The sequence below is a fragment of the Eubalaena glacialis genome, chromosome 6 (genome assembly GCF_028564815.1).
Source record: "Eubalaena glacialis isolate mEubGla1 chromosome 6, mEubGla1.1.hap2.+ XY, whole genome shotgun sequence".
In the NCBI taxonomy this organism is placed as follows: domain Eukaryota; kingdom Metazoa; phylum Chordata; class Mammalia; order Artiodactyla; family Balaenidae; genus Eubalaena; species Eubalaena glacialis.
In genome coordinates this window covers 68,627,693-68,655,583 of record NC_083721.1, presented here as the reverse complement: position 1 = coordinate 68,655,583, position 27,891 = coordinate 68,627,693, and the positions used below count along the sequence as shown (strand labels likewise).

General features: G+C 38.3%; 1 protein-coding gene across 11 annotated transcripts in view; it reads left to right on the top strand.

The window, feature by feature from the left end:
- The first annotated feature begins 3,976 nt into the window (after positions 1-3,976).
- GOLGB1 (golgin B1) overlaps positions 3,977-27,891 on the top strand; it is an 86,669-nt gene continuing 62,754 nt past the window's right edge. For all 11 annotated transcript variants that reach the window (XM_061194218.1, XM_061194217.1, XM_061194215.1 and 8 more), the window contains exons 1-4: positions 3,977-4,084; positions 24,232-24,326; positions 25,870-26,022; positions 26,215-26,367. In XM_061194218.1, the coding sequence (XP_061050201.1) occupies positions 24,234-24,326; positions 25,870-26,022; positions 26,215-26,367 (399 nt within the window). In that variant the 5' untranslated portion in view covers positions 3,977-4,084; positions 24,232-24,233. The remainder of the gene's footprint in view (positions 4,085-24,231; positions 24,327-25,869; positions 26,023-26,214; positions 26,368-27,891) is intronic.

The window sequence follows — 27,891 nt, the reverse complement described above, 5'->3', positions numbered from 1 at the left end:
TAAACAGCATGCATAGAACTCTACAGTAATAAATGCAGAAAATCTCTTAATTGTTAAAGAAATCTTCTAATAAAGATCAAGGAGAGTTCATTGAGCAGGACACACCTAGGACAATTTAGAGATGTTTAGGAGGTCTACAGACATTCTCACAATATCTGCTCTACATGCAAATTTATTAGTTATATCAGTATTAGTCGGGTAACTTTGTTAATCTTGGTGTTATTCTAGACTAGGAATATTGATGAGGGTAGGCTTTAGTGATACAGTCCTTGAAAGTACCTATGAAGCATATCAGAGATGTCAACTTGATATGTAACTTGAGTTCTAGTGACCTCTTTGTACTAGTATATTAATCATTAAATATAGTTGTATCCTGAGGGACTTTTATAGTACTTGGGAGTTCTCCAAAAAAGGGGCCTACCACATCCCCTAAGATACATGATAAGAACATTCTTCAAATTGATGGGCTAGAGAAGTCTCCTTCACAAAGCCTGCTTAAAGGCCCGAGATTTATTCTTAGATCCCAGATAAAAAATAAGCCACATAAAGTGCCTGACATATGGTCTGTGCTTAGTAAGTACTTGTTGAATCAATGCTGAATAAGAGCTGTATGGTTACATCTCTTAGGAATTTTCTTCTCTTTGATTTCAGGTTCCTCATGCCCTTGGCTCTAGGTGCCTCAGGATGAGAAAGTCACCACTGCTCCCCATATGACTTCCTCACATATTGTAAATGCTCAGTAACAATTCATATAGAAATAGTAACTGAGTTCTTGTGGCATAAATGTTGCTTCTCCTCTACAAACTACCGTGGCTTCATCCCTTATAGAGAATAATTCTACTTGTTTCAGCCATTCCCACCCTTTGCCTACCAGGGCTTCCAAGAATTTCTGCCTGGCTCCACATGTTCCATGAAGTATCCAGAGCCTGCTGATTCTGTGGGGGAAGACTCTTGAAGCTAGAAGAGGCCTCAATCAATTCTCCTGGAGCCTGGATTATTCCAGGCCTTTGAGTCAAACAGTTATAGCATCTCTAGCCCCTGAAGACACAGGGGGAGTTTTAACAGTGGTTTTTTCTTCAGCTGTCAGAGGAGCAGATCCTAGCAAGAGCTGGGAGACAACTCTTGCCATCTTCCAGGCAACGATGTCTGGCCTCTTCAGTTCTCCTGTTCCCCCATGTGCCAGGGTTTCTGCTTAGCCCTGCCCACCTTTGGGCAAAACCGCTGCTGCTTGAGGATGCTCAGCAAGAGCTGAAAGACAGGTACCAGGGCCTTAATAGCAAGATAAGAGCATAAATCAGCAAGTTTCTGTATCCCTCAGGCATCTCTGATGCCTCTGAGAAGCCTGAATCAGGACATCTACTCATTCCACACTTATAGCCTTCTCAAGAAACAACCTGCCATCCTTGGTCCCCATCCCAAAGTTCATCCAGCAGGAGGCAAGGAGACACCTGCAGCTCCACAGACAGAAGAGCCCCCAAATCCTAATCTCTTCCATCATCAAAGATAGACTATCTACAGGGACCCATGGAGAGCAAAAACTGGAGCTGGGCTGGAAAAAAACACATCAAGGGTTGCTGTACATTTCAAGTTTTAAGGAGTACAGGAAGCTGGAAGTCATCAGGCCTGGTCTCAGTTTTCCTAACGTCAGCTCAGTCTCTCCATGGGTCTAGTGCTTAATCAGGAGTGCCGACATTCCCAGGAGGAAAGTCAGGAGAACAAAAGTCCCAATTCCTGTAGAGAGCTTCCTCTGGCATCTGTTTCTAGGAGTTAATTGGTATGAAGGATGACTACCAACTGCAACATGGTGACAAATGGCCTGAAATCTACCCCATGTCATATTGGCCTCCTTGGGACACCAGAACAAAGCCCAAACAATTCACACAAAGGCAGTCCCTCTGTCCTCAACATAGGTGGGACACCAGTTCCCGTCTACTGTGGCTCCATTCTGTAGGCAGGCCCTAGTCAAGAAATGGGCACCAAAGTATGCACAGGCATCTCTGCACTTCCAGAGGAGACAGTGACTTATGACAGTGACTTATGACTTCCCATGACTTACTACTTATGAGGGCTAGGGATTTCAGAACAGTCTTTTCTTAGGCTTTGAGTATTGGGTATTTGGTACACTCTGGATCCTTCTGGGATTTTTGCTGACCTAGGGGAATATAGATAAAGACCCAGACCTCTGTAGGTAAGTATACACAGATACTTTCATACAAAATCCAGATCTCATAATTTAGACTTCCTTACCACTAGGGAATCCTGATTACTGAGGATTTTATTTAATGACTGTATTTAAATATAACTCACAGAGACCAGCTACATGAAAGGTCTGCACGTCATCAGGGAGCAATTTCAGCTGTTGATGCAGTCAGCTGGGTGCCTCAACCCTCAACAGCTGCAGTTGATATACAGCAACATTCCCTTGCTCACTGACCTCAAATAAAATCTCTTGGAGAGCCTGCAGAATAAGCCCTGCAAGCCCTGGCTCATGTTGGGCCCTGGAAGGGCCGCCCTTTACATTCCAAGTTTTAAGAAGTACAAGAGAATGAAGCAAAAGCCAGCATGCCTGGTCTCAGTTTTTCTAAAATTGCAGTCCCCTGCACCCACTATACCCTGTCTCTGCTTGCATTTTTCCTAAGCATTTTGCCATCTACCATATTACAGTTGACCCTTGAACAACGTGGGAATTAGGAGCACTGACCCTCTGTAGTCGTAAACCCCAGAATAAATTAGGGAGTTGGTTCTCCCTATACATGTTTCTTCCTTACAGGTGGTTCTGTTCATGGGTTCAACCAGGCCAGATAGTGTAGTATTTATTACTGAAAAAAAATCAGTGTATAAGTGGACCCGTGCAATTCACACTTGTGTTGTTCAAGGGCCAACTGTTTATTTTCTCTCTCCTCACTAAATTATTATTTTCAAAAGGGCAGGAACTTTTGTTTCTTGATCTCAGCTATATCTCCAGGTCTAAGAACAGTACACAGTGATTACAGAGGACTACAATTTTAGATGGGTAGCCAGCAAAGGCCTTACTGATGTTCGAACCTCAAAGGGTTATGTAAGCACTAGGGTGAGGATGCATATAGTGGGCTGAGTGCCTGGTACACAGTAAGACTCAATAAATTCAAATAATACTCATCGTCAAGAGAGTTCCTTAAATGGCTACTTTCCCCCTTTCCTTAGGGGCTTAAGGAGAGCAAGCATGTTTTCTGTGACTATTACTGGAGCGCCTCACTGACTCCCATTCCAGGACCCAAGCCCTCAACCCTCAACCTCTGTTTAAAGGCCAGTACAAGCCCCACTTCCTAAAAGGCATTTCCTAGTATTCACTATTCTCTCTCTCATTCATGTCCTTAGAAACATCTCTGATCCTTTCATACAGACGCCAGGTTCTTGTCCGAGTTCCATCAGTAAGTCGCTGTTTGTCTTTGGGCAAGTCACTTTAAACTGGTTCTCATTTTTCATCAGTAAAATGAAAAAGTCATATTAGACCACCTACCTTCTGGCTCTAATATTTTATGACTCTAAGAGCAAAACCCACATCCCCACTCCCTTCACAGCTCATTCAACAATCCTAACGGCAGCTGGTTTCCCGGGGTGCAGTGTCTCACCAACAGCCCAAGCCCTAACCCGGGTCATGCACCGCCAACCCCGCGGAGGAATGAGAAGAAATCGGCCGTCCCATCAACACCTGACCTTACCAGAACGCCCGCCCTCCCGGCATTTCCGGCTCTTCCTTAGATTTTCTTCCGGAACACTTGCTCCCGTCTGACTCCGCCCCTCCTCCACTCTTTAGAGTCTATTGGCTGTTTCTTTGAGGAAGCGGAGCACATCCCGACGTTGATTGGTCTCTGTCATTGTTGATGGGTTAGTTACAAACAAGGCGTGCCTGGTCTCCCTGGTAACGCTCCGCTGATAGTCCTGATTGGTCCATAGCCTAATCCCGTTTTCCGTCCCAACTGCCAGTGGTTGAGTCCCTTGGCGGGGCGCTGCAGCGGTAGGTGTCGCGTACGGGATTCCCGAGCTGACGTGGCTTAAATTTGGGAGGGGGGCAGCTGGAGCCTCCGGCGACAGCCTCTTCCAGGTGAGTGGGGGACGCTCCCCAACTCTTCGCCTCCTTGAGCCTTGTAACGGTCACCCCCGCCACAGGGCCCGCGGGGCTGCCAAAGCAGCCACACTCGGGTTCCCTCCCCGTCCTGATTCAGTCCCGGATCCGGCCGTTCAGTCCGCCTCCCTTCACCTACCAGGCCTAGTTCTAATCGTCCACACGCCAGCTGGCCCCGCCAGATGGCTTCGGGGTCGCCCTGTGTGGCCTCTAGGCACATATGCGCTGTCTACCCCATCCCCAGGACGTTTTTCCTCCGGGAGCGACGGAGAAAGGCGCTCCGGTCGGTCCTGTCAGGACGGCCTTGTTCCCTGAGCGGCCTGCTCAGGCTGACCTGTGTACGCAACAGCTGACGTCGGAGAGAACCTGCCAGGCCCCTGCGCTCAGACCCTAAACAAACTTAGTGTCGGGAAGGGGAGGCGGGACCCAGACAAACCGAAAGTCTTGAGGGCAGAGATCGCAGAAACATTGGCGACAGTAACTCAAACGAGGGCCTGACGAATGATCCTGCTAGAGTTGCTGGAGAGATTGGGAGAGAGGGAAGATCCTTGCGATCCCATCAACACTAAAGTCCCAGGAATCAGAGGTGGTCAGGCAGTTAGAGGAATGGGAACCCTGAATAGAGTTCTGGAGGAAAAAGAACTTGATTTGGTGGTGTGGAGGATGTTTATTCTGCGTAACAGGAGTGGTGCGTAGGAGTGTGAAGCAGAGGATGAGCCCCTCGACAAATGAGGAATATATTTGTCTGACTTACTCAAAGAGTTCCAGTTGGTCTGTGGGGAGAGGACAGTTTAAGAGTGGGGCAGAGATATATAAAAATCACTGGATAAGTACTTTCACTTTTGGAGGTAGTTGGAAGCTTTCTGAGCTTTTAAAGACTCGCACAGTTCTGTGCAAGATGGCAGTGGAGAACTCCCCGCAGAAAGGCTGGAGGCCTTTTCAGAAGAATGAAGTAATTAAATTTGGATGGTCAGAATGATTGTGAATGGTCAAAAAATTGCAGACGTTGTACACTGACTGTTTCACAGCTTTTACTTTTCATCCTTTGACCATGGAATGGCCATTTAATGCTTTCCTCTTCACTGTATTAAATTTGTTGGACTACATCAGTAGTTTCCAAACATTTTTAATTGCTTGCCCTATCAGTAAAACTTTTTTTTTGAGCAACCATCCTCTAAATACTGTATATTTAATTATAAATAATGTATGAATAACACTGTAAATATATTACTTATAAAATATACAAAAACATACATATTTAAAAGGATGAAAACAAATTCTTGCCCATTTTCTGGGACACTCCCAACCCAATCTGGAGATCACATAAAGATGTTTCCTTATTTTTTTAGAAAGGTGTTTGCATCTCTGAGGACTTCCAGATTGGGGGAATCCTTTTTATTTTATTTTAATTTATTATTATTATTTTATTATTTTTGAGGACCTCCATTCCTCTGAGATGCAGCCTCTTCTAAAAATAATCATCTTTAGGATATAATTCTCTTTTCCCTCTGCTTGAATATTAAAGTCTCTCTTTTTTTCCCCGTTACATTAGTGGATTAATTAAAAGGATGTTGATTTTATTCTTGTTTATAAAAAATCATTCATAAACTTCTCTAGCTTAACTATATTAGAAATAAATTATTTGGGACACATCTCACTACTGATCATTATCTACTAGTATATTGTTAGGAACCACTATATGAAAGGATGTTAAGCTCTACAATACTCCATTTTTAATTAAGCTAATTTAAAATCAGCAATATGTGCTTTTGGTAAAAGTAAATTCAATACAAAAGGATATAATATAAAAACAAAAATCTCTTTCTCCTCTATGTACTGATCCTTTTCCACATTCCCTATTTCCCAGAAGTAAGCACTGTAAATAATGTTTATTCTTAAGAAAATTTCTGATTATATTCAAGCACATGTATAATATATATCCCTCTCCTTTTCTCTTTCAAACAAGTTGAATCATAATATACCTGCTATTCTACACCTTTTCTTTTCCACTTTATACTATAAGGTATTTTTTCCATATCCATAAGTATAAAACTACCCCATCCTTTTAAAAGGCTGTACAGCATTCCCCTGTAGAAATATCAAAATGTATTTAGCCTGTCCCATATTGATGGACATTGATATTGTTTTCAGTCATTAGTCATCACAAACACCGCTGTAGGGACTTCCCCGGCGGTCCAGTGGTTAAGACTCTGTGCTTCGACTGCAGGGGGCACGGGTTTGATCCCTGGTCCAGGAACTAAGATCCTGCATGCCGCGAGGCCAAAAATTTTGAAAAGTAAAAATAAACTCTCTTAAAAACAAACAAACAAACAAAAACCACTGCTGTAGTGAATATCCATGTGCAAATTATCCTTTGTTCCCTTGCATGAGCCTATCTATGGTATAAACAATACGGAATTCTTTAGAGCCCTACTACTGTGAGTCATTTCATTTTAGTCTAGTGGTTATATAACTGTAAGTATATACAAGTATACGAGTGCCCTCATGCCTCCAGCACTATCTTCAGCCCCAGTGAAGAATGTTGGGTGATGAGGTTGCTCAGAAAATAGGTTATCTTCTGAATCTCTACCAGTAAAGAAGCTTTGTCAAGCTCCGTGACTGGGAAGATTACTTAACTTCCCTATGCCTTACACACTTTAATACTAGGGATATTGATAGAACTCCTCCTTGGGGTTGTTTTAAAAATAAAATGAGTAAAATGATGAGGATAAATAAGTTATTATATGTAAAGCAATTGGAGTAATATTTAGTACATAGTACTGTGTATAGAAATTATAGCTACCGTTTACTTCTAAATTTGTTTAATAAAAACAGGTTCTTTTGTGTCATGAAAACTAGTTTTCCATTTTCTAATTGTAAAATTATATCATAATATTGCATATGCTTTTCCCAGCTATATAGCACCATTTCCTATCAACTTCTCAAACTGGTTGAGGATCACTTAGAATTAAGGAAAACTACTGAGGCTCAGCTAAACATACATTGAGTGAGTTTGAGGAGTGATCTGGAAATACAACCATTTTCTGTGTTGTTGTTTCTGTGGGAAAATGTGATTTAAATTCCAAAGCAAATGGTGCGTATGCATGTAGTCATAGGCATGTGCTCACTGTCTTCAGTTACTTTATTTTCCCATGCATTTTGTACTAGGTTCTCTGTGGTTGGGGCATGCCTTATATTTCTTTTTATATTTTTTTGGTTCTTAGCATAATGCTCCACACCAAGTAGATATTTTGAAAATAATTAGCAGTGAATACTGAGAAAACAAGACTCATGGAATTCTAAATGCCACCTCAACACAGAAGTGTTGAGATCCTGTGGCAGAATTTATAGGTGTGGCCAGCATTGACTTTGAGGGATTGTTTTATTTGCCTGAATGTTTTATTGAACCCTGACCTTGGCATGAAGCTCTTTATTTTATTCTTTTTCCAAATTGCTATTCATGATTCTGGTGCTTTATAAAACAACAGCAAGAGCATTGCTTGTCCAGTAGTCACAGACATTCCTTACATGAATTTATTACTATATCTTTTCCCCTTTACTAATTTTTTTTTAAAATTAATAGCTACTTTATTTATTTATTTTTTGGCTGTGTTGGGTCTTCGTTTCGTGCGAGGGCTTTCTCTAGTTGCGGCAAGCGGGGGCCACTCTTCATCGCGGTGCGCGGGCCTCTCACTATCGCGGCCCCTCCTGCTGCGGGGCACAGGCTCCAGACGCGCAGGCTCAGTAGTTGTGGCTCACCGGCCCAGCCGCTCCGCGGCATGTGGGATCTTCCCAGACCAGGGTTCGAACCCGTGTCCCCTGCATTAGCAGGCAGATTCTCAACCACCGCGCCACCAGGGAAGCCCTACTAATTTTTATATATGCATTTGCCCATTTCTATCCTACAGTGAGCCTCTCAGAGGCAGAGATCCATCTTTCTTCGTTTAGCTTAAGCATGGCTATTTAGTGGCTCTCTTGCCCTCAAGTTCCCAACCTCTGAGCTACCTAAAGACCCTAACTGTGCCTGAGGTGCCCATCCTTTTACACTTCCATGTTATTCCTTTAATGTCAACAGCTATAGACATCACTCTTGCATCATGGAGTCATAAGGCAAAGTCCAAATAGAAAAGACAAGATAAATCCTTGTACTTACCTAGTTTTCACGATACTTAGTTCAGATGCTGACCAGTTTATTATTATTATGAACTTGTAAATTTAAATATTTTTGGTGAATTTAAATATCTGTTGCAATTTAATTCATAATCTTATTAGAAACTCAGTTGTTCCTTTGGCCTGTGGGAACTTCTTCAGTTTGTCTCCTGGATCCTTTTGACATGACTCTATGTTAGTCTTTGATAGCGTCTTTGCTATTTTGTATGAAAAAATGTTTCGGGCTCATTTTGTACCATTTCCTGCTTCAGAATTGAAATCAGCCATTTCTCTAAGAAGCCCTCCTATTAAAAAAAAATTTTTTTTAAACTGGGGAATAGTATTTCAAGACTAGAAATACTTATTGCTTCTCAGTTTGTCATAGTTTTTTTCAATGGACAGAGCTAGGAAAATATATGTACTAAGATAAAATACCTTGTAGGTTCATACTGGTACTTTTTTTTTTTTTTTAATTTATTTATTTATTTATTTTTGGCTGTGTTGGGTCTTCGTTTCTATGCGAGAGCTTTCTCTAGTTGTGGCGGGCAGGGACCACTCTTCATCGCGGTGCGCAGGCCTCTCACTATCGCGGCCTCTCTTGTTGCGGAGCACAGGCTCCAGACGCGCAGGCTCAGTAATTGTGGCTCACGGGCCTAGTTGCTCCGCGGCATGTGGGATCCTCCCAGACCAGGGCTCGAACCCGTTTCCCCTGCATTGGCAGGCAGACTCTCAACCAATGTGCCACCAGGGAAGCCCCATACTGGTACTTTTGATTCAAATTCAAGATTAGTTTTTATTTTGGGGTTCTTAATTTCTTTTGTGTTATATGTCTATCTCCTTTTTTCATAATGACTATATGATAGAATTACTATGCCCATAATTGCTCATTTAATTCCACAGGACACATATAATAGTCAAGGAATAATAATGATAATGACTGCCACCAATTTTGGTTGTTAAAATTTTTATAAGTTTTATTTTGTATATGCTATTTACATTTTCCCCATTTTTAAAAATTGGAGCCCTATATGTTGTCAGAGCATATAATCATTAAATACTATGCTGTCTCCATCCCAGCCTTAGTTCTATGAGTAACATATTTAGTGCTCACACCAGTCCTTATGATGATGTTTCTTTAGTCATTTTGGTTATCTCAAGCTTTTTCTCTAATAGATGCCTTAGGAAAGGCTCCTGGGAAAATTTTTCATTAATTTTCTTGCAAGTTGGTAACATTCTGTCTGTGCTCTTTATATCCGAAGGTCATTTTTGCTGAAAATAAAATCCTTAGCTCACATTTTCTTTCCTTAAATATCTCAAATCTGTAACTCCATTTTTTTTTCTGGCAAAAACATTGCTGTTGAAAAGTCTGACCATAGACTTTTTTTTTTTTTTTTTTGCTTGTAAGTCACATTTCAGCCTAAACCTCAAAGAATTCTTTTTAAGTCCATTAATTTTACTAGAATGTCTTGTTGGTCATTCTGTTGATATTCTCAGGTATCTGGTGGCCTCTTTCAATATGTAACTTCAAATCTTTTAAACTTTCAGATAAGTGCTCTTGGCTTTTGTTTTTTGTGTTTGTTCTGTACCTTTGCTTTGTTTTTCTTTTTCAGGGGATCCTATTATCCTCATTGCTTATCTGCAATATTTATCACTTTCTCTTGATTCCTTCTTTACTATTTATTTCTTTGAATTTTTTAAGAGAAACAAAGCATTAGGAACAATTTTAAATTTACTATAGAAAATATGCAAAGATAGTTCAGAATTCAGTATACCTCTCACCCAGTATTCTCTAATGTTAGCATGTTACAGTAGAAAAGTGCATTTGTCAAAACTAAGAAATCAACACTGGTGCATTACTATTAGGTAAACTCCATACTTTGGATTTCACTTATTTCTCCATTGATGTCCTTTTTCCATTCCACGGTATTATCGTAAGATATCACATTTAGTTTAATCTTTTTCTTTTTTAAATTGAGATAATTGTGGATTCACATACAATTCTAATAAATAATACAGAGAGATACCTTATATGCATTGTTCAGTTTCCTTCAGTGGTAACATTTTAGAAAACTATTGTATAATATCACAACCAGGATGCTGATAATACATTCCCCAATTTTATTTGTATAAGTGTATGTTAAGTTCTATAAAATTTTATCACCTATGTGTAGGTTCCTGTATCCACCACCATAGTTAAGATATTGAACAGTTCTAACACCACAAGAATACCTTGTGTTGCCTTTTTATAATTATAACCACCTCCTACCCTCTCACCTTCAGCTTCTCCCTAAGCACTGGTAACCATTCATCTGTCCTCCATTTCTAAAATTTTGTCATTTCAAAATATTATGTAAATGTGGAATTATATAGCATGTAACCTTTTGGAATTAGCTTTTTCTTTTTCGTTCAGCATAATTTCCTGGAGATTCATTCATCTAAATTGTTAGGTGTATCAGTAGTTTGTTCCTTTTTATTGCTATGTAGTATGCCATGGTATGTATGTACAGGCATATCTTGGAGATATTGTGGGTTCAGTTCCAGACCACTGCAATAAAGCTAATATCACAATAAAGTGAGTCACGCAAATTTTTTGGTTTCCCAGTGCATATAAAAATTATGTTTACACTATATTGTAGTCTTTTAAGTGTGAAATAGCATTATGTCTAAAAAATATACATACCTTAATTAAAAAGTGCTTTATCATGAAAAATGCTACCATCTGAGCCTTCAGCAAGTTGTAATCTTTTTGCTGGTAGATACAGGATCTTGCCTTGATGTTCATGGCTGCTGACTGATCAGGGTGGTAGTTGCTGAAAGTTGGAATGGTTGTGGCAGTTTTTAAAAATAAGACAACATTGAAGTTTGCTGCATCGATTAATTCTTCCTTTCATGAACAAATTCTCTGTAGCATGCAATGCTGTTTGATAACATTTTACCCACAGTAGAATTTCTTTGAAAATTGGAGTTGATCCTCTCAAACCTGCCACTACTCTGTTAACTAAGTTTATGTAATATTCTAAAAGCTTTGCTGTCATTTCAACAGTCTTTGTAGCATCTTCACCAGCAGTAGATTCCATCTCAAGAAACCACTTTTTTTGCTCATCTAGAAGCAGTAACTCCTCATCCGTTAAAGATTTATCCTTAGATTGCAGCAATTCAGTCACGTCTTCAGCCTCTACTTTTAATTCTAGTTCTCTTGCTGTTTCCACCACATCTGCAGTTACTTCTTCCACCAAAGTCTTGAACCTCTCAGAGGTCATCAATGAGGGTTGGGCTTGACTTCTCCCAAACTCCTGTTAATGTTAATATTTTTACCTTTTTTCGTGAAGCATGAATGTTCTTAGCAGAATCTAGAATGGTCAGTCCTTTCCAGAAGGTTTTCAGTTTACTTTGCCCAAATCCATCAGAGGAATCTGTGACAGCTATAGCCTTAGGGAATGTATTTCTTAAATAATAAGACTTGAGAGTTGAAATTACTCCTGGGTAATTTCAAAAAGAATTTGGGTTGCAGAATGGATGTTTTGTTAGCAGGCATGAAAACAACATTAATCTCATTATACATTTCCATGAGAGCTCTTGGATAACCAGGTGCATTGTTAATGAGCAGCAATAATTTGAAAGGAATCTTTTTTTCTGAGCAGTAGGTCTCAACAGTGGGCTTAAATATTCAGTAAACCATGTTGTAAACAGACGTGCTGTTATCCAGGCTTTGTTGTTCCATTTATAGAGCACAGGCAGAGTAGATTTAACATCATTCTTAAGAGCCCTAGGATTTTCAGAATGGTAAATGAGCATTGGCTTCAACTTACAGTCTCCAGCTGCATTAGCCCCTAACAAGAGAGTCAGACTGTCCTTTGAGCTTTGAAGCCAGGCATTAACTTCTCTCTAGCTATGAAAATCCTAGATGGCATCTTCTTCCAACAGGAGGCTGTTTTGTCTACGCTGAAAATCTGTTGTTTAGTGTAGCCACCTTCACTAATTATCTTAGCTAGATCTTCTGGATAACTTGCTACAGCCCCTACATCAGCACTTGCTGTTTCACCTTGTTTCAACCTCATGAAGCAACCTCTGCTAACTTCAAACTTTTCTTCTGCAGATTCCTCACCTCTCTCAGCCTTCATAGAATTGAAGAGAGTTAGGGCCTTGCTCTGGGTTGGGGTTTGGCTTAAGGGAATGTTGTAGCTGATTTGATCTTCTATCTAGACCACTGAAACTTTCTCCATATCAGCAATAAGGCTCTTTTGCTTTATTATCATTGTGAGTTCACTGGAGTAGCACTTTTAATTTCCTTCAAGAAATTTTCCTTTGCAATGACAACATGGCTGTTTAGCGCAAGAGGCCTAACTTTCGTGCTCTCTTGGCTTTTGACCTCCCTTCCTCACTAAGCTTAATCACGCCTAGCTTTTGATTTAAAGTGAGAGACGTGTGACTCTTCCTTTCACTTGAACACTTAGGGGCCATTGTAGGATTATTAATTGGCCTAATTTCCATACTGTTGTGCCTCAGGGAATAGGGAAGCCCAAGGAGAGGGAGAGACAGGGGAACGGCTGGTGGGTGGAGCAGTTAGGACACATACAGCATTTATTGATTAAGTTCACCACCTGATAAGGGTGTGGTTCATGGTGCCCCACAACAATTACAATAGTAACATCAAAGATCACAGACCACCATAAATATAAGAATAGTGAAAAGGCTTGAAATAGTGCGAGAGTTACCAAAATGTGACACAGAGAGAGAGATGAAGTGAGCAAATGCTATAGGAAAAATGGTACCAGTAGACTGGCTCAACACAGAGTTGCCACAAACCTTCAATTTGTAAAAAATGCAATATCTGCAAAGTACAATAAAGCAAAGCTCAATAAAACGAGCTATGCCTGTACCATAGTTTATTTAACCATTTACTTGTTGAAGGACATCCTTGCTGATTCCAGTTTGGGGTGCTTAAAACTAAAGCTGCTAAGAACATTCATGCATAGGTTTATGGGTGAATTTAAGTTTTCATTACTCTGAGATAAATGCCTAGGAGTAAAATTACCGGGTCACAAAGTAGTTACATGTTTAGTTTATGGCTAATTTCTTTTTGATTTTTAAAATTACCCTTCATTTCAACTTTCTTTTTTTTTTAAGGCAACTTTGTTGTGATTATTCATATACGTATTCCCTTTAGTTTCATCTTTATTTCCAAAATATTTTTTTTAATTTTAAATTATTTCTTGTGTTTCTGCTTCATTTCTGGGTTTTTCTATTTTTGATGGTGGATAATTGATAAATTTATTTGTTTTAATTCATATGAAGAAATCACATATATACCTGTGTGTGTGTGTGTTCACCAAAGTTTGCATCATAGAAAATGGTAAGAATATCAAAGTTTAATTTTTCTTTTGTAAAAGTAAATATGATACACATTTCTGTCATATACCTACTGTTTGTGCTCTGCTGTACTGTTAGGTGCTCTACATTCATTTAGCAATTAATACTTAGCCATTAATTTTTGTTAAGTAGGTGTCAATATTGGAAGTAGATATTAATCATTTTTTTAAGCTTCTTTGAGGTGTAATTGACAAAAATGTATATATTTAAGGTGTAAGTGATGTATTGATATATGTATACATTGTTAAATGATTACCACAGTCAAGCTAATTAATATATTTATCATCCTACGTAGTTACCTTTTTTTTTTTTTTTTGGAGGTAAGAACATTTAAAATCTACTCTCTTAGCAAACTACCTGTATTCACCATGCTGTACATTAGATTCCCAGACATTATTCATCTGGCATAATTGAAATTTTGTACCCTTTAACAAATATCTCCCCATTTCCCCTACCCTCTACTACCTGGCAATCACTATTCTACTCTCTGCTTCCTTGAGTTTGACTTTTTTAGATTCCATATATAGATGAGATCATGCAGTACTTGTCTTTCTGTACCTGGCTTATTTCACTCCACATAATGTCCTCCAGGTTCATCTATGTTTTCACAAATGTCAGGATTTCCTTATTTTTTTAGGACTGAATAATATTCCATTGTATGTATATACTGTATACATTTTCTTTATCCATTCTTCTGTCAGTGGGCACTTAGGTTGATTCTGTATTTTAGCTGTTGTGAATAATGCTGCAGTGAACATGGGAGTGCAGATATCTCTTCAAGATACTAATTTCATTTCCTTTGGATATATACCCAGAAGTGGAATTGCTGGATCAGATGGTAGTTCTATTTTTAGTTTTTTGTAGAACCTCCATACTGTTTTTCATAATGGCCATGCCAATTTACATTCCCACCAACAGTGTTCAAGCGTGCCTTTTTCTCCACATCCTGGCCAACACTTGTTATCTTTTGTCTTTTTGATAATAGCCTTTCTAACAGGTGTGAGGTGATGTTGTGATTTTGATTTGCATTCTCTTGATGATTAGTGATGTTGAGCATTTATCATATACCTGTTGACCATTTGTATGTCTTCTTTTGAGAAGCGTCTATCTAGGGCTTCCCTGGTGGTGCAGTGGTTGGGGATCTGCCTGCCAATGCAGGGGACACGGGTTCGAGCCCTGGTCTGGGAAGATCCCACATGCCGCAGAGCAACTAGGCCCGTGAACCACAATTACTGAGCCTGCGTGTCTGGAGCCTGTGCTCTGCAACAAGAGAGGCCGCGATAGTGAGAGGCCCGCGCACCGCGATGAAGAGTGACCCCCGCTTGCCACAACTAGAGGAAGCCCTTGCACAGAAATGAAGACCAAACACAGCCATAAATAAATAAAAAAAAAAAAAAAAAAAAAGAAGTGTCTATCTAAATCCTTTGCCCATTTAAAAAATTGGGTTATTTGTTTTCTTGCTATTAAGTTGTTTGAGTTACTTATATATTTTGGATATTAATCCTTTATCAGGTGTGTGGTTTCCAAATATTTTCTTCCATTCCATAGTTTGTCTCTTCATTCTCTTCATTGTTTCCTTTGCTATGCAGAAGCTTTTTAGTTTGATGGAATCTCATTTTTCTATTTTTGCTTTTGTTGTCTGCACTTTTGGGAACATAGCCAAGAAATATTTGCCCACACGAATGTCGAGAAGCCTTTTTTTCTGTGTTTCTTCTACTAGTTTTACAGTTCAGGTCTTGTGTTCAAGTTTTTAACCAAGTTGGAGTTAATTTTTGTATATGGTGTGAGATAAGGGTCCAATTTCATTCTTCTGCATGTGGATATCCAGTTTTCCCAATACCATTTATCGAAGAGACTGTCCTTTACTCGTTGTCTATACTTGGCACCTTCTTTGATGATGAATTGATCATCCTTGCTTTGGCCATTTACTCATTGTCTATACTTGACACCTTCTTTGATGATGAATTGATCATCCTTGCTTTGGCCATTCAGGGTCTTTTGTGGTTCTATATGATTTTAGGATTTTTTTTTTCTATTTCTGTGAAAAAAGCCAGTGGAGTTTTGATAAGGATTGTGCTGACTCTGTACATTGCTTTGAGTGGTATGTACATTTTAACAATATTAACTCTTCTAATCCATGAACACAGGATATCTTTGCATTTATCTGTGTCTTCCTTAATCTCTTTCACCAATGTTTTATAGTTTTCAGTGCACAGATCTTTCACCTCCTTCGTTAAATTTATTCCTGAGTACTTTATTATTATTTTTGGTGCTATTAAACATGGGGTTGTTTTCTTAATTTATTATTTTTTTGGCTAGCTCATTGTTAGTGTATAAAAACAATAACTTTTGTATACTGATTTTGTATCCTGTAACTTTACTGAGTTCATTTATTAGTTTTAACAGCCTTTTCGTGGATTCTTTAGAGTTTTCTATATGTAAGATCATGTCTTCTGCAGAGACAGTTTTACTTCTTTCTTTCTGATTTGGATGCCTTTTATTTATTTTTCTTGCCTAATTACTCTCCCTAGGAATTCCAGTACTATATTGAGTAGAAGTGGTGAGAATAGGCATCCTTGTCTTGTTTCTGATCTTAGAGGAAAGGCTTTCAGCTTTTCACCATTGAGTATGATGTTAGCTGTGGGCTTGTCATATATAAACATTATGTTGAGGTACATCCCATCTGTATCTAATTCAGTTTTTATCATGAAAGAGTGTTTTGTCAAATGCTTTTTCTGCATCTATTCAGATGATTTTATGATATTTATCCTTCATTTTGTTGATGTGGTGTATCACATTAATTGATTTGTGGATGTTGACCCATCCTTGCATCCAAGGAATAAATTCTACCTGATCATGGTGTATGGTCCTGCTAGTGTGAAGTTGAATTTGATCTGTTAGTATTTTGTTGAGGATTTTTGCATCTATGTTCATCAGGGACATAGGGCTGTAATTTTCTCTTCCTGTAGTGTCCTTGTATGGATTCATTATCAGGTAACACTAGCCTTGTAAGATGAATTTGAAAGTGTTCCCTCCTCTTCGATTTTTGGGAAGAGTTTGAAAAGGATTGGCATTAATTCTTCTTTAAACATTTGGTAGAATTCACCAGTGAAGCCACCAGGTCCTGGACATTTCTTAGTTGAGAGGTTTTTGATTACCGTCTCTTACTGTTATTGGTCTGTTCAGATTTTCTATTTCTTCATGAATGAGTCTTGGTAGGTTGTGTGTTTCTAGAAATTTATCCATTTCTTCCAGGTTATCCAATTTTTTGGCATATAATTGTGTATTGTAGTCTCTTATGATCCTTTGTATTTCTGTGATATCCATCGTAATGTCTTTTATTTATTTATGTATTTATTTTTGGCTGCGTTGGGTCTTCGTTGCTGTGTGCGGGCTTTCTCTAGTTGCGGCAAGTGGGGGCTACTCTTCATTGTGGTGCACGGGCTTCTCATTGTGGTGGCTTCTCTTGTTGCGGAGCACGGGCTCTAGGTGCGCGGGCTTCAGTAGTTGTGGCACATGGGCTCAGTAGTTGTGGCTCGTGGGCTCTAGAGCGCAGGCTCAGTAGTTGTGGCGCACGGGCTTAGTTGCTTCATGGCATGTGGGTTCTTCCTGGACCAGGGCTTGAACCCATGTCCCCTGCATTGGCAGGCGGATTCTTAACCACTGTGCCACCAGGAGAGCCCCTGTCTTTTCTTTCACATATACTTTTATTTGAATTTTCTCCTTTCTTTCTTAGTTGATGTACCTAAGAGTTTGTCAATTTTATCTTTATAGAAAATCACTTAGTTTCATTGAAAAACTTAGTTTCATCGATCTTTTCTATTGCTTTTATATTCTTCAGTTCATTTATTTCTGCTCTGATCTTGGTTATTTCCTTCCTTCTGCTAACTTTCACTTAGTTTGTTCTTCTTTTTCTAGTTCCTTAAGGTGTAAAGTTACGTTGTTTATTCGAGATTTTTTTTTTAAAAGTAGACATTTGTTGCTATAAACTTCCCTCTTAGGGAACTTACCTCAACATAATAAAGGCCATATATGACAAACCCACAGCCAACATCATTCTCAGTGGTGAAAACCTGAAACCATTTCCTCTAAGATCAGGAACAAGACAAGGTTGTCCACTCTCACGACTGTTATTCAACATAATTTTGGAAGTTTTAGCCACAGCAATCAGAGAAGAAAAAGAAATAAAAGGAATCCAAATCGGAAAAGAAGAAGTAAAGCTGTCACTGTTTGCAGATGACATGATACTATACATAGAGAATCCTAAAGATGCTACCAGAAAACTACTAGAGCTAATCAATGAATTTGGTAAAGTAGCAGGATAAAAAATTAATGCACAGAAATCTCTGGCATTCCTATACACTAATGATGAAAAATCTGAAAGAGAAATTAAGGAAACACTCCCATTTACCATTGCAACAAAAAGAATAAAATACCTAGGAATAAAGCTACCTAAGGAGACAAAAGACCTGTACGCAGAAAACTATAAGACCCTGATGAAAGAAATTAAAGATGATACAGACAGATGGAGAGATATACCATGTTCTTGGATTGGAAGGATCAACATTATGAAAATGACTCTACTACCCAAAGCAATCTACAGATTCAATGCAATCCCTATCAAACTACCACTGGCATTTTTCACAGAACTAGAACAAAAAATTTCACAATTTGTATGGAAACACAAAAGACCCCGAATAGCCAAAGCAATCTTGAGAACGAAAAATGGAGCTGGAGGAATCAGGCTCCCTGACTTCAGACTATATTACAAAGCTACAGTAATCAAGACAGTTTGGTACTGGCACAAAAACAGAAATATAGATCAATGGAACAGGATAGAAAGCCCAGAGATAAGCCCACGCACATATGGTCACCTTATCTTTGATAAAGGAGGCAAGCATATACAGTGGAGAAAAGACAGCCTCTTCAATAAGTGGTGCTGGGAAAATTGGACAGGTACATGTAAAAGTATGAAATTAGAACACTCCCTGACACCATACACAAAAATAAACTCAAAATGGATTAAAGACCTAAGTGTAAGGCCAGACACTATCAAACTCTTAGAGGAAAACATAGGCAGAACACTCTATGACATAAATCACAGCAAGATCCTTTTTGACCCAGCTCCTAGAGAAATGGAAATAAAAACACAAATAAACAAATGGGACCTATTGAAACTTAAAAGCTTTTGCACAGCAAAGGAAACCATAAACAAGACCAAAAGACAACCCTCAGAATGGGAGAAAATATTTGCAAATGAAGCAACTGACAAAGGATTAATCTCCAAGATTTACAAGCAGCTCATGCAGCTCAATAACAAAAAAACAAACAACCCAATCCAAAAATGGGCAGAAGACCTAAATAGACATTTCTCCAAAGAAGATATACAGATTGCCAACAGACACATGAAAGAATGCTCAACATCATTAATCATTAGAGAAATGCAAATCAAAAGTACAATGAGGTATCATCTCACACCAGTCAGATTGGCCATCATCAAAAAATCTAGAAACAATAAATGCTGGAGAGGGTGTGGAGAAAAGGGAACCCTCTTGCACTGTTGGTGGGAATGTAAATTGATACAGCCACTATGGAGAACAGTATGGAGGTTCCTTAAAAAACTACAAATAGAACTACCATACGACCCAGCAATCCCACTACTGGGCATATACCCTGAGAAAACCATAATTCAAAAAGAGTCATATACCACAATGTTCATTGCAGCTCTGTTTACAATAGCCAGGACATGGAAGCAACCTAAGTGTCCATCAACAGCTGAATGGATGAAGAAGATGTGGCACATATATACAATGGGATAATACTCAGCCATAAAAAGAAATGAAATTGAGTTACTTGTAGTGAGGTGGATGGACCTAGAGTCTGTCATACAGGGTGAAGTAAGTCAGAAAAAGAAAAACAAATATAATATGCTAACACATATATATGGAATCTAAAAAAAAAAAAAAAGGTTCTGAAGAACCTAGGAGCAGTACAGGAATAAAGACGCAGACATAGAGAATGGACTTGAGGACACGGGGAGGGGGAAGGGTAAGCTGGGATGAAGTGAGAGAGTGGCATGGACATACATACACTACCAAACGTAAAATAGCTAGCTAGTGGAAAGCAGCCACATAGCACAGGGTGATCAGCTCGGTGCTTTGTGACCACCTAGAGCGGTGGGATGGGGAGGATGGGAGGGAGACACAAGAGGGAGGAGATATGGTGTTATATGTATATGTATAGCTGATTCACTTTTTTATAAAGCAGAAACTATCACACCATTGTAAAGCAATTATACTCCAATAAAGATGTTAAAATAATAATAATAAAAAAACAAAAAAACTTCCCCCTTAGACCTACATCCCATAAGTTTTGATATGTCATGTTTTCATTTTCATCTCTCTCAGGATAGTTTTTGATTTCCCTTTTGATTTCTTCTTTGACCCGTTGGTTTTTCAGAGTGTGTTAATTTTCACATGTTTGTGAATTTTCCATTTTTCCTCTTGTTATTGATTTCTAGTTTCATGCCATTGTGTTAAGAAATGATACTCAATGTGATTTCAGTCTTCTTAAATTTGTTAAGACTTGTTTTGTGGTCCAACATATGATCTATCCTAAAGAATGTTACATATGCACTTGAAAAAAGTGCATGTTCTACTGCTGTTGGATGGAATGTTCTATATATGTTTGTTAGGTCTTTTCTGTATAATGTGTTGTTCAAGTCCAGTGTTTCCTTATTGCTTTTGTGTCTGGATGATCTATCCATTGTTGAAAGTGGGATATTGAAGTCTCCTACTGTTATTGTATTGCTACCTGTTTCTCCCTTCAATTCTGTTAAAATTTGCTAAATATAATTAGGTGCTTTAATTTTGGGTGCATATATATTCACAAGTGTTATATCCTGTTATAGACTTACAAGTTCATATCCTGTTATGTATGAATTGATCTCCCCTGTCATTATATAAAAACCTTCTCTGTCTCTTTGTCAGTTTTTTACTTAAGTCTGTTTTGTCTGTTATAAGTACAGCTACCCCTGCTTTCTTTTGGTTACTATTTGCTTGGAATATCTTTTTCCATCCCTTCACTTTCAGCCTGTGTGTATCCTTAGAGGTCAAGTGAGTCTCTTGTGGACAACATATAGTTGGATCTTGTTTTTTTAATCCATTCAGCCACTCGATGTCTTTTGATTGGAAAATTTAATCCATTTACTTTTAAAGTAATTATTAAAAGGTATGGGCTTACTATTGCCATTTGGTTAATAGTTTTCTCACTATTTTATAGTTCCTTTGTTCCTTTCTCTTCTTTTGCTGTCTTCCTGGGTTTTTCAACTTCTGATGTATATTTTTTCATGTCTTAATAATTTTCAGTGCCTTTCAGTTCTTTTTAGCAGGTTATGGTTCTGAATTGTATTTGAGAATGGCTCTTTGACATGCTTCTATTTCCTTTATGGATATTGTTTTCCTCATTTTCCTTATAATAACTTTGTATGGAGATTGTGTTACTTTTCAGTTGTGCATCTTTATGTTTATTTACTGTTGCTGAACTTCTAGAATACTTATTTTGCATAGCTTTTCTAACCTCACAGAGCTTCTGCTTATGTTTTCCACTATTGTTCAAATATATGGCAGCTGGATTTCTGAGATTTCCTGACTCTTCTCCTACCAATCCCATTTTATCTTTATATGGATCTTCCTTTGGTCTCTGTTAATTCTGTCTTGATGATTTTTCATTCTACTCTCAGAAAATTCTCCTCAGTGGAGGCCCTATTCTGAAAAAGAGCCCTGGCTCTTCGGTTGGAGAATTAATGTGGCCTGCGCTGCCTTAGCCACTTCAGACCTTGCAGGTTTCTTGTACTTACCTGTTGTTGGAGTGGGGATGCATTTCCCTTTTCCAGCTACTGTTCTTTAATTGGCTGGACACATTTTCCAGTGAATACCCTCTGGATTTTTTGTGGTTCTCTTGGTATTAGGTCTGTTGTGCTCTTACAGTTTCTATAGGGGAGATAAAATTTTGCCTCTGTCCTCTAAGGGTTTTTGGCTAGGTCTGAGAATTAAATTGATGTAGGAAAGATTAACAGGCAAAAAGCATACAAATTTATTTAATATCAGTTTTATGTGGCATGGGAGCCCTTATAAGGAAATGAAGACCCAAAGAAGCAGTTAGAATCTAACATCTATACACTGAGTTGGTCAAACAGTAGTAAATTGTGAAAATGAGACAACACAAGGAGGTCATTAATCATAGAGCAGTGACTTGGGAGATAAGGGTTAGTTTACAAGGTATGTTTTTACAGATTTCTTTTGGCTTCAGCTCCCATCCCTGGAGACAACAATATTACTTTCTTCCTGGTATAGAGAGAACATCTTCCATATGGGTGTTTTATCTCTTCCTTTCAGGGAGAAAAAGGGGAGGTCAGCACACCCTACTTGTACCTGCTGTTTTTCAAGTGCTTTAGCTCAAAATAATCCTTCTGCCAAGTGACATATTTTGGAGTTAGTGGCACATTCTGCTACCCTTTGCTTCCCTTTATTCCTCCTACATGGACAACAGTGATACACAGATCTTGTGGCTTTTGGTGTTTTTTCTATATCCATGTTTATTTTGGAGTTTGTGGGAAACTTTGCCTCATTTTATTTGTTTGCTTGTTCGTTTTCGTAAAGGCTGTCCATGGGTTTTTTATTTTGTTATCTAATTGCTTTGTCTGATTTTATGTGGGAATTTAGGAAGATCCAAAAGCTATGCTATCTGCTATTACCATCTTCTCAGAGTCCTATCGGTTGGTTTTTTTTGTTTTGTTTTTCCTTTTGCTTATTCCCAACAGGCTCTGAAAAATCTGAAGATAAAGTGCTTCTGCTTGATATGTTAGGTTCTATTATGACTATTTGATTAGTACATATTTCTGTGCCTAATAAAGACTCTTTAGTTATAGTGTTCATTTCCTTCATTAATGATTACTATAGAAAATTGAATGTCTAGAGCTAAAAAGAAAGTTTAGAGTCTGTGTCCTGGTGAGTTTTGTTTGTTTTTTAGCTGACTGTAGTTGTGAGTCTCATAACTTGATGAGTGACTGATTATTATGTCCCTATGCACTTATATATGACTTTGTGTTGCCCTTTCAGTAATTATATATGTAGTTATATATGGTCCTGTGTTGCCCTCCTAGTGGTTCTCTCTTCCTTTCCTGTTTCACACGTCTTTTCCAAATGCTATATGCTGCTTATCTAAGTAACCTGTTATAGAAACAAAGGTCTTGCCATTTCTTAATTAATGACCATGGCTGCCCTAAACACTGTTACTGAGTGGAAGAAAACTATAGCAGAGACTAGTTTTATTCAAGTGCTTATTTTGTGCAATAGCTTTTACATTTCTTCCTGCTGAGGATTTTAAAAGCCGAACAATATTTTGTCACTCAGCATAAAATTTAGCATAATTGCTTATAATAATGCTATGACAGTCCAGTTTATTTTGATTTTTCCTATCAAAACATTAATATTCTCACTTTTAATGAGTTTATGGACTGGCAAGTGACACTGATCTGAATGAATGAATAAATGATTAAATAAATAATGAAGGAAAAAGGAAGACAGAGAGAGAGAAAGGGTATGTGTGCTTGCGTGTGTGTGTGTGTGTGTGTGTGTGTGTGTCTTCAGGTTGTCTATTTCTTCTTGAGTGAGTTTTGGTGGCTTGTTATCTTTCAAGGAATTGGCCTATTTCATCTATGTTGATGAATTTATGGGTATAGAGTTATTTGTAGTGTTCCTTTATTACCTTTTAATGTATGGTAGGTCAGTAGTGATGTCTCTCTCCTCTTTCATATCTGATGTTGATAATTTGTGTCTTCTCTCTTTTTTTGTTTGTCAGCCTGACTGAGCTTTATGTATTTTATTCATGTTTTCAAAGAATCAACTTTTAGTTTTACTGATTTTCTCTATTTTTCTATTTTCAATTTTATTAATTTCTGCTCTAATATTAATTTTCTTTTTTCTGCTTAAATTTGTTTTAATTTGCTCTTCTTTTTCAAATTTCCTACAGAAGAAGCATAGGTTACTGATTTTAGTCATTCTTCCTTTTTTTCTAATGTATGCATTTAATGCTATATGTTTTGAACAAGGATTACATTTAAATTTTAGTGAAGCCACATGGTTTATTGAGAAAGCTTCCTGAAAGAACAGGGTTCATGAGGCACATAAAAAAGAAAAATTTTGTTGAATTATGGGGTGTATATGACAGATTAGAAGTGAATAACAGTCTGGCAGGGGAAGGAATAGTTAGAACTCCATGTTTGCCAATGAAATTATGATGAAAGAAAAGGCATTAAAGATAACCTGTAAGGTGTATTATTTTCCACTAAACAATTATGTATTTGTATTTCATTTTTAAAACATTAGTGATGGTGATTAAAATCTCTGTGTAGTTGTCACTGAAAAGAACAGTGTTTGACTACAGTGTACATACTGAAATGCCTTTTTAAAGACATCATCGTGATGTAGTCTGTGTCTAATATATATCACCTGCACAGTTTTCTTATTTAACTTATAGATGATAGTTACCATCATAGGAGAAGCATGTATCTACTTGACTGATTCTTATGTTTTCTTTTCTTGCAGAAATGCTGAGCCGATTGTCAGGATTAGCAAATGTTGTTTTGCATGAATTATCAGGAGATGAAACTGATGAGAATATGAGGGCTTCCTTAGAACCTGTGAGTAGCTCTGTTCTGAACTGAACTAATGAGAAATATGTTCCGTGTTCTTCTGAAGACAAGAATTTAAGATAGAAGGGTGTGAGCAGCCTTCCTTGTGCTAGGTGGAAGAGAAGACTAAGAAAAATATTGAGACTTTGTAAATGATCCTTTTCCTGTAAGTTTGTAGCCTATGAGACACAGTGATGGGAATCAAGTCCTGGATGAGATTAGAAAGATTGTCCTCATTTGTCCCCCTGGGGCTTACTTAGTGCTAGATTGTTTTAACTCCTCGGATATGTATTCCTGTTTCATAGGAAAGGTTTGAAACAACAAATGGTGGAACTGGAGCACCTTTTGGGTTTCAGACCATCTGTTTGCTATTGTAAATTCATCTATCACTTCTCTTATAGTTTGTATTGTATTTTTTTGAAGGTCACATAGGACTCAAAAAAAGTTCTTTCACTTTCTTAAAAGACAAGCAGTATTCCCTGGTGATTAAGAGAATTTTATTCAACTACTCTCTTAATTTTAAATTTTGAGCTCTTCCACTAAATGTTTTGTGATCTTTGCTTCCCTTTATTTTTCTCTTTGGTAAAATTAGTATGATAAGACTGTAAATGAGATAATATTTGTAAAATGGTTAACATTTACAAAATACTTAATATATATTGCAATGGCTATGATAATAATTATTGGTTGGGCTTCCCTGGTGGCGCAGTGGTTGAGAGTCTGCCTGCCAATGCAGGGGACACGGGTTCGAGCCCTGGTCTGGGAAGATCCCACATGCCGCGGAGCAACCGGGCCCGTGAGCCACAATTACTGAGCCTGCACGTCTGGAGCTTGTGCTCTGCAACAAGAGAGGCCATGATAGTGAGAGGCCCGTGCACCGCGATGAAGAGTGGCCCCCGCTTGCCACAACTAGAGAAAGCCCTCACACAGAAACGAGGACCCAACACAGCCATAAATAAATAAAATTAAAAAAAAAAATTATTGGTTAATAATAATATTGGGTAATAACTAATATTGGGTAGTTATTATTGGAAAGATTTCTTTTTAAAATTTAAAAAAATTTTTATTTTTATTTCCTCTGCCAGGTAAGTATGAGTGTGTCCCTGTCCATCCCTGCATAGCCTTAGACACCTTACAGTGTACACACATGCTCACTTTGTTCCCCCTCCCTACCCATTCCCCCTCGTCCACCCTCCACCATCCTCCACACCCCCTCCTTTTCCGCAACTCTCAGCCCCTCCCTCCAAACAACTCTTCTAATAATATCCAAGCAACATCTCTGGAGGACTTCCACAGCCCAGGGCATTCAGTCCCCGGGAATTTTACCACTAGGCTGCAAGATTTACATAAGCCAAGCCCCATTCTTGACAACTAAGGCTCCTCCTTTCCTCCAACCCATACCCTGCCCCTGGGTCCTCATCTCCTTGGAAAGATTTCTTAAGTAAGGATATGAGTTGGACAAGAGATAAGATAAAGTTGGAATGAAGGAACTCCTGTTTGGAAGCTGATACCTTTTCCCTTGTAAATTGGCAACTTTTTGTCTAAATACCAGGAATTACCCCAAGAATCTGACATGGAGTTTAATGATAGAACACAAGAGGATGTTCTGGAACGCCTGGCTTATGCAGAGCAGTTGGTGCAGGAACTAAAAGAAATCATTGGACAGAAGGATGCTCAACTACAGCAGAAGGATGAAATTCTACAGGTACCATTGTCCTTTCTTGCCAAGCACTTGATAAAAGACATAACAGTCACTTTGATTTTTTTCTTCACTTAGGTTATTAGAGAATCTGATTTCCCTACTAGTCTAAGATGATGCCTACTGAGAATAACTTGTTATATGCTGGATAAGTGATGAATAAGCATTTGTGTATTTACCATCATTGTTCTCTGACAGGAAGAAAGAAAAGCTGCTGATAACAAAATTAAAAAACTAAAACTTCATGCTAAGGCCAAATTAACTTCTTTGAATAAACACATAGAAGAGATGAAGGCACAAGGAGGGACTGTTCTGTCCACAGAACCTCAGTCAGAGGAGCAACTCTCCAAGGTATGGTGACTGGGTATAATATACATTTTCTGAGTAGAAAAAGGCTCTCATTATAGCAGATCTTCACTAATCACAAAAATTTATGAAGCTAAAGTAATACAGCACACTAAATGCAGTCCTTTTTTTAAAAAAATATTTATTTATTTATTTGGCTGTGCTGGGTATTAGTTGCAGCACATGGGATCTTCGTTGTGGCATGCAAGATCTTTTATTTGCGGCATGCAGGATCTTTAGTTGCGGCATGCAAACTCTTAGTTGTGACATGTGGGATCTAGTTCCCTGACCAGGGATTGAACCCAGGCCCCCTGCACTGCGAGCTCAGTGTCTTAGCCACTGGACCACCAGGGAAGTCCCCAATACCGTCCTTTCTTTTTGAGCTTGCAGTCTAGCTGGGCTATGGGCCAAACACAGAATAAAAGGCCAACAGAAAATATGGAAATTAAATATTAGTTGTGACCTAGACTTTCAGGGAGTTAAAAAGGCTAACAGGAAGAAAAAAAAAATTAAATTGAGGCATTTAAGTAGGAGAGACACGTAGCTTTTGGAGGAGTTTTATCTTTAGTTAGAAGATTAAACTAGGTGAACTCTAAGGTTTCTCCCACCTCTGAAATTCTTTAGTTCAGTGACTTGATACAGAATATTCTTTGTCTTTATATGGCCACATAATAGTATATTAAAGTTTCATGCATTGTGGGCTTAATCAGCTAGATTACTTTGGGCTCCTCTAAGTGATGCTCTGTAGGTTTATGACTGCCACCAACAAAAACGTTCAAGGTTGGGGATGGAGAGAGGAGTGAGGAAAGTGCCTATGCCTTTTGAGGAATAGAGCATTGTCCTAATACTTGTTCTTATTACCTTTCCTCTATGGTTAAACCCCAAATATTCACATTCAGCCAGCTAGTTAGAGAACAAGAAACTTCAGTTGTTTGGAGAGTTTGGTATAGAATACAGAGAGGCCAGCACATCACAGTACACGTTACCAGTTGGCTTAGATGTAACTCTACGTAAGAAACCTTTTAATTTTTTCTTAGATTTCACCCTGTTTTGTTTTTTGACCCACTAGTATTCTTATTCACAATGATTTTAGTTTTTGGGAAATGAGATTTTAATCAATTCTCTAGGCACAACCTTTGGGGTCACTAGTTAGCTCACTAGTACTGTGGTTAGTCTTTCCTTCCTGGGTGTAATGCTCGGAAGATATTACTTTTCCTGAATTGATAGCCTTATTTAACTTCTCAAAGCTTATTTTAGAAGCTTCTCTTACTCTTCTCAACTAATGTATTCATTTTGATTCTTCTTTTCTTACTTTTTGTTTTTTTCCTCTCATTATTCTTTCTTCCCCCTGGCTGTGGGAGCACCAACCTGTCTTTCCCCATGTGGCTTTGTTTCTTTTAACTTTTCCCTCTGCTATGTTGTTAGATTTTTAAATCATCCATTTTATACTCTGCCTTTTTTTTTTTAAAGCTCTGAGACCTTAAACAAATTAGCATCTTGTAGCTTCATTTCCTTCCTCTGTTAAATAAA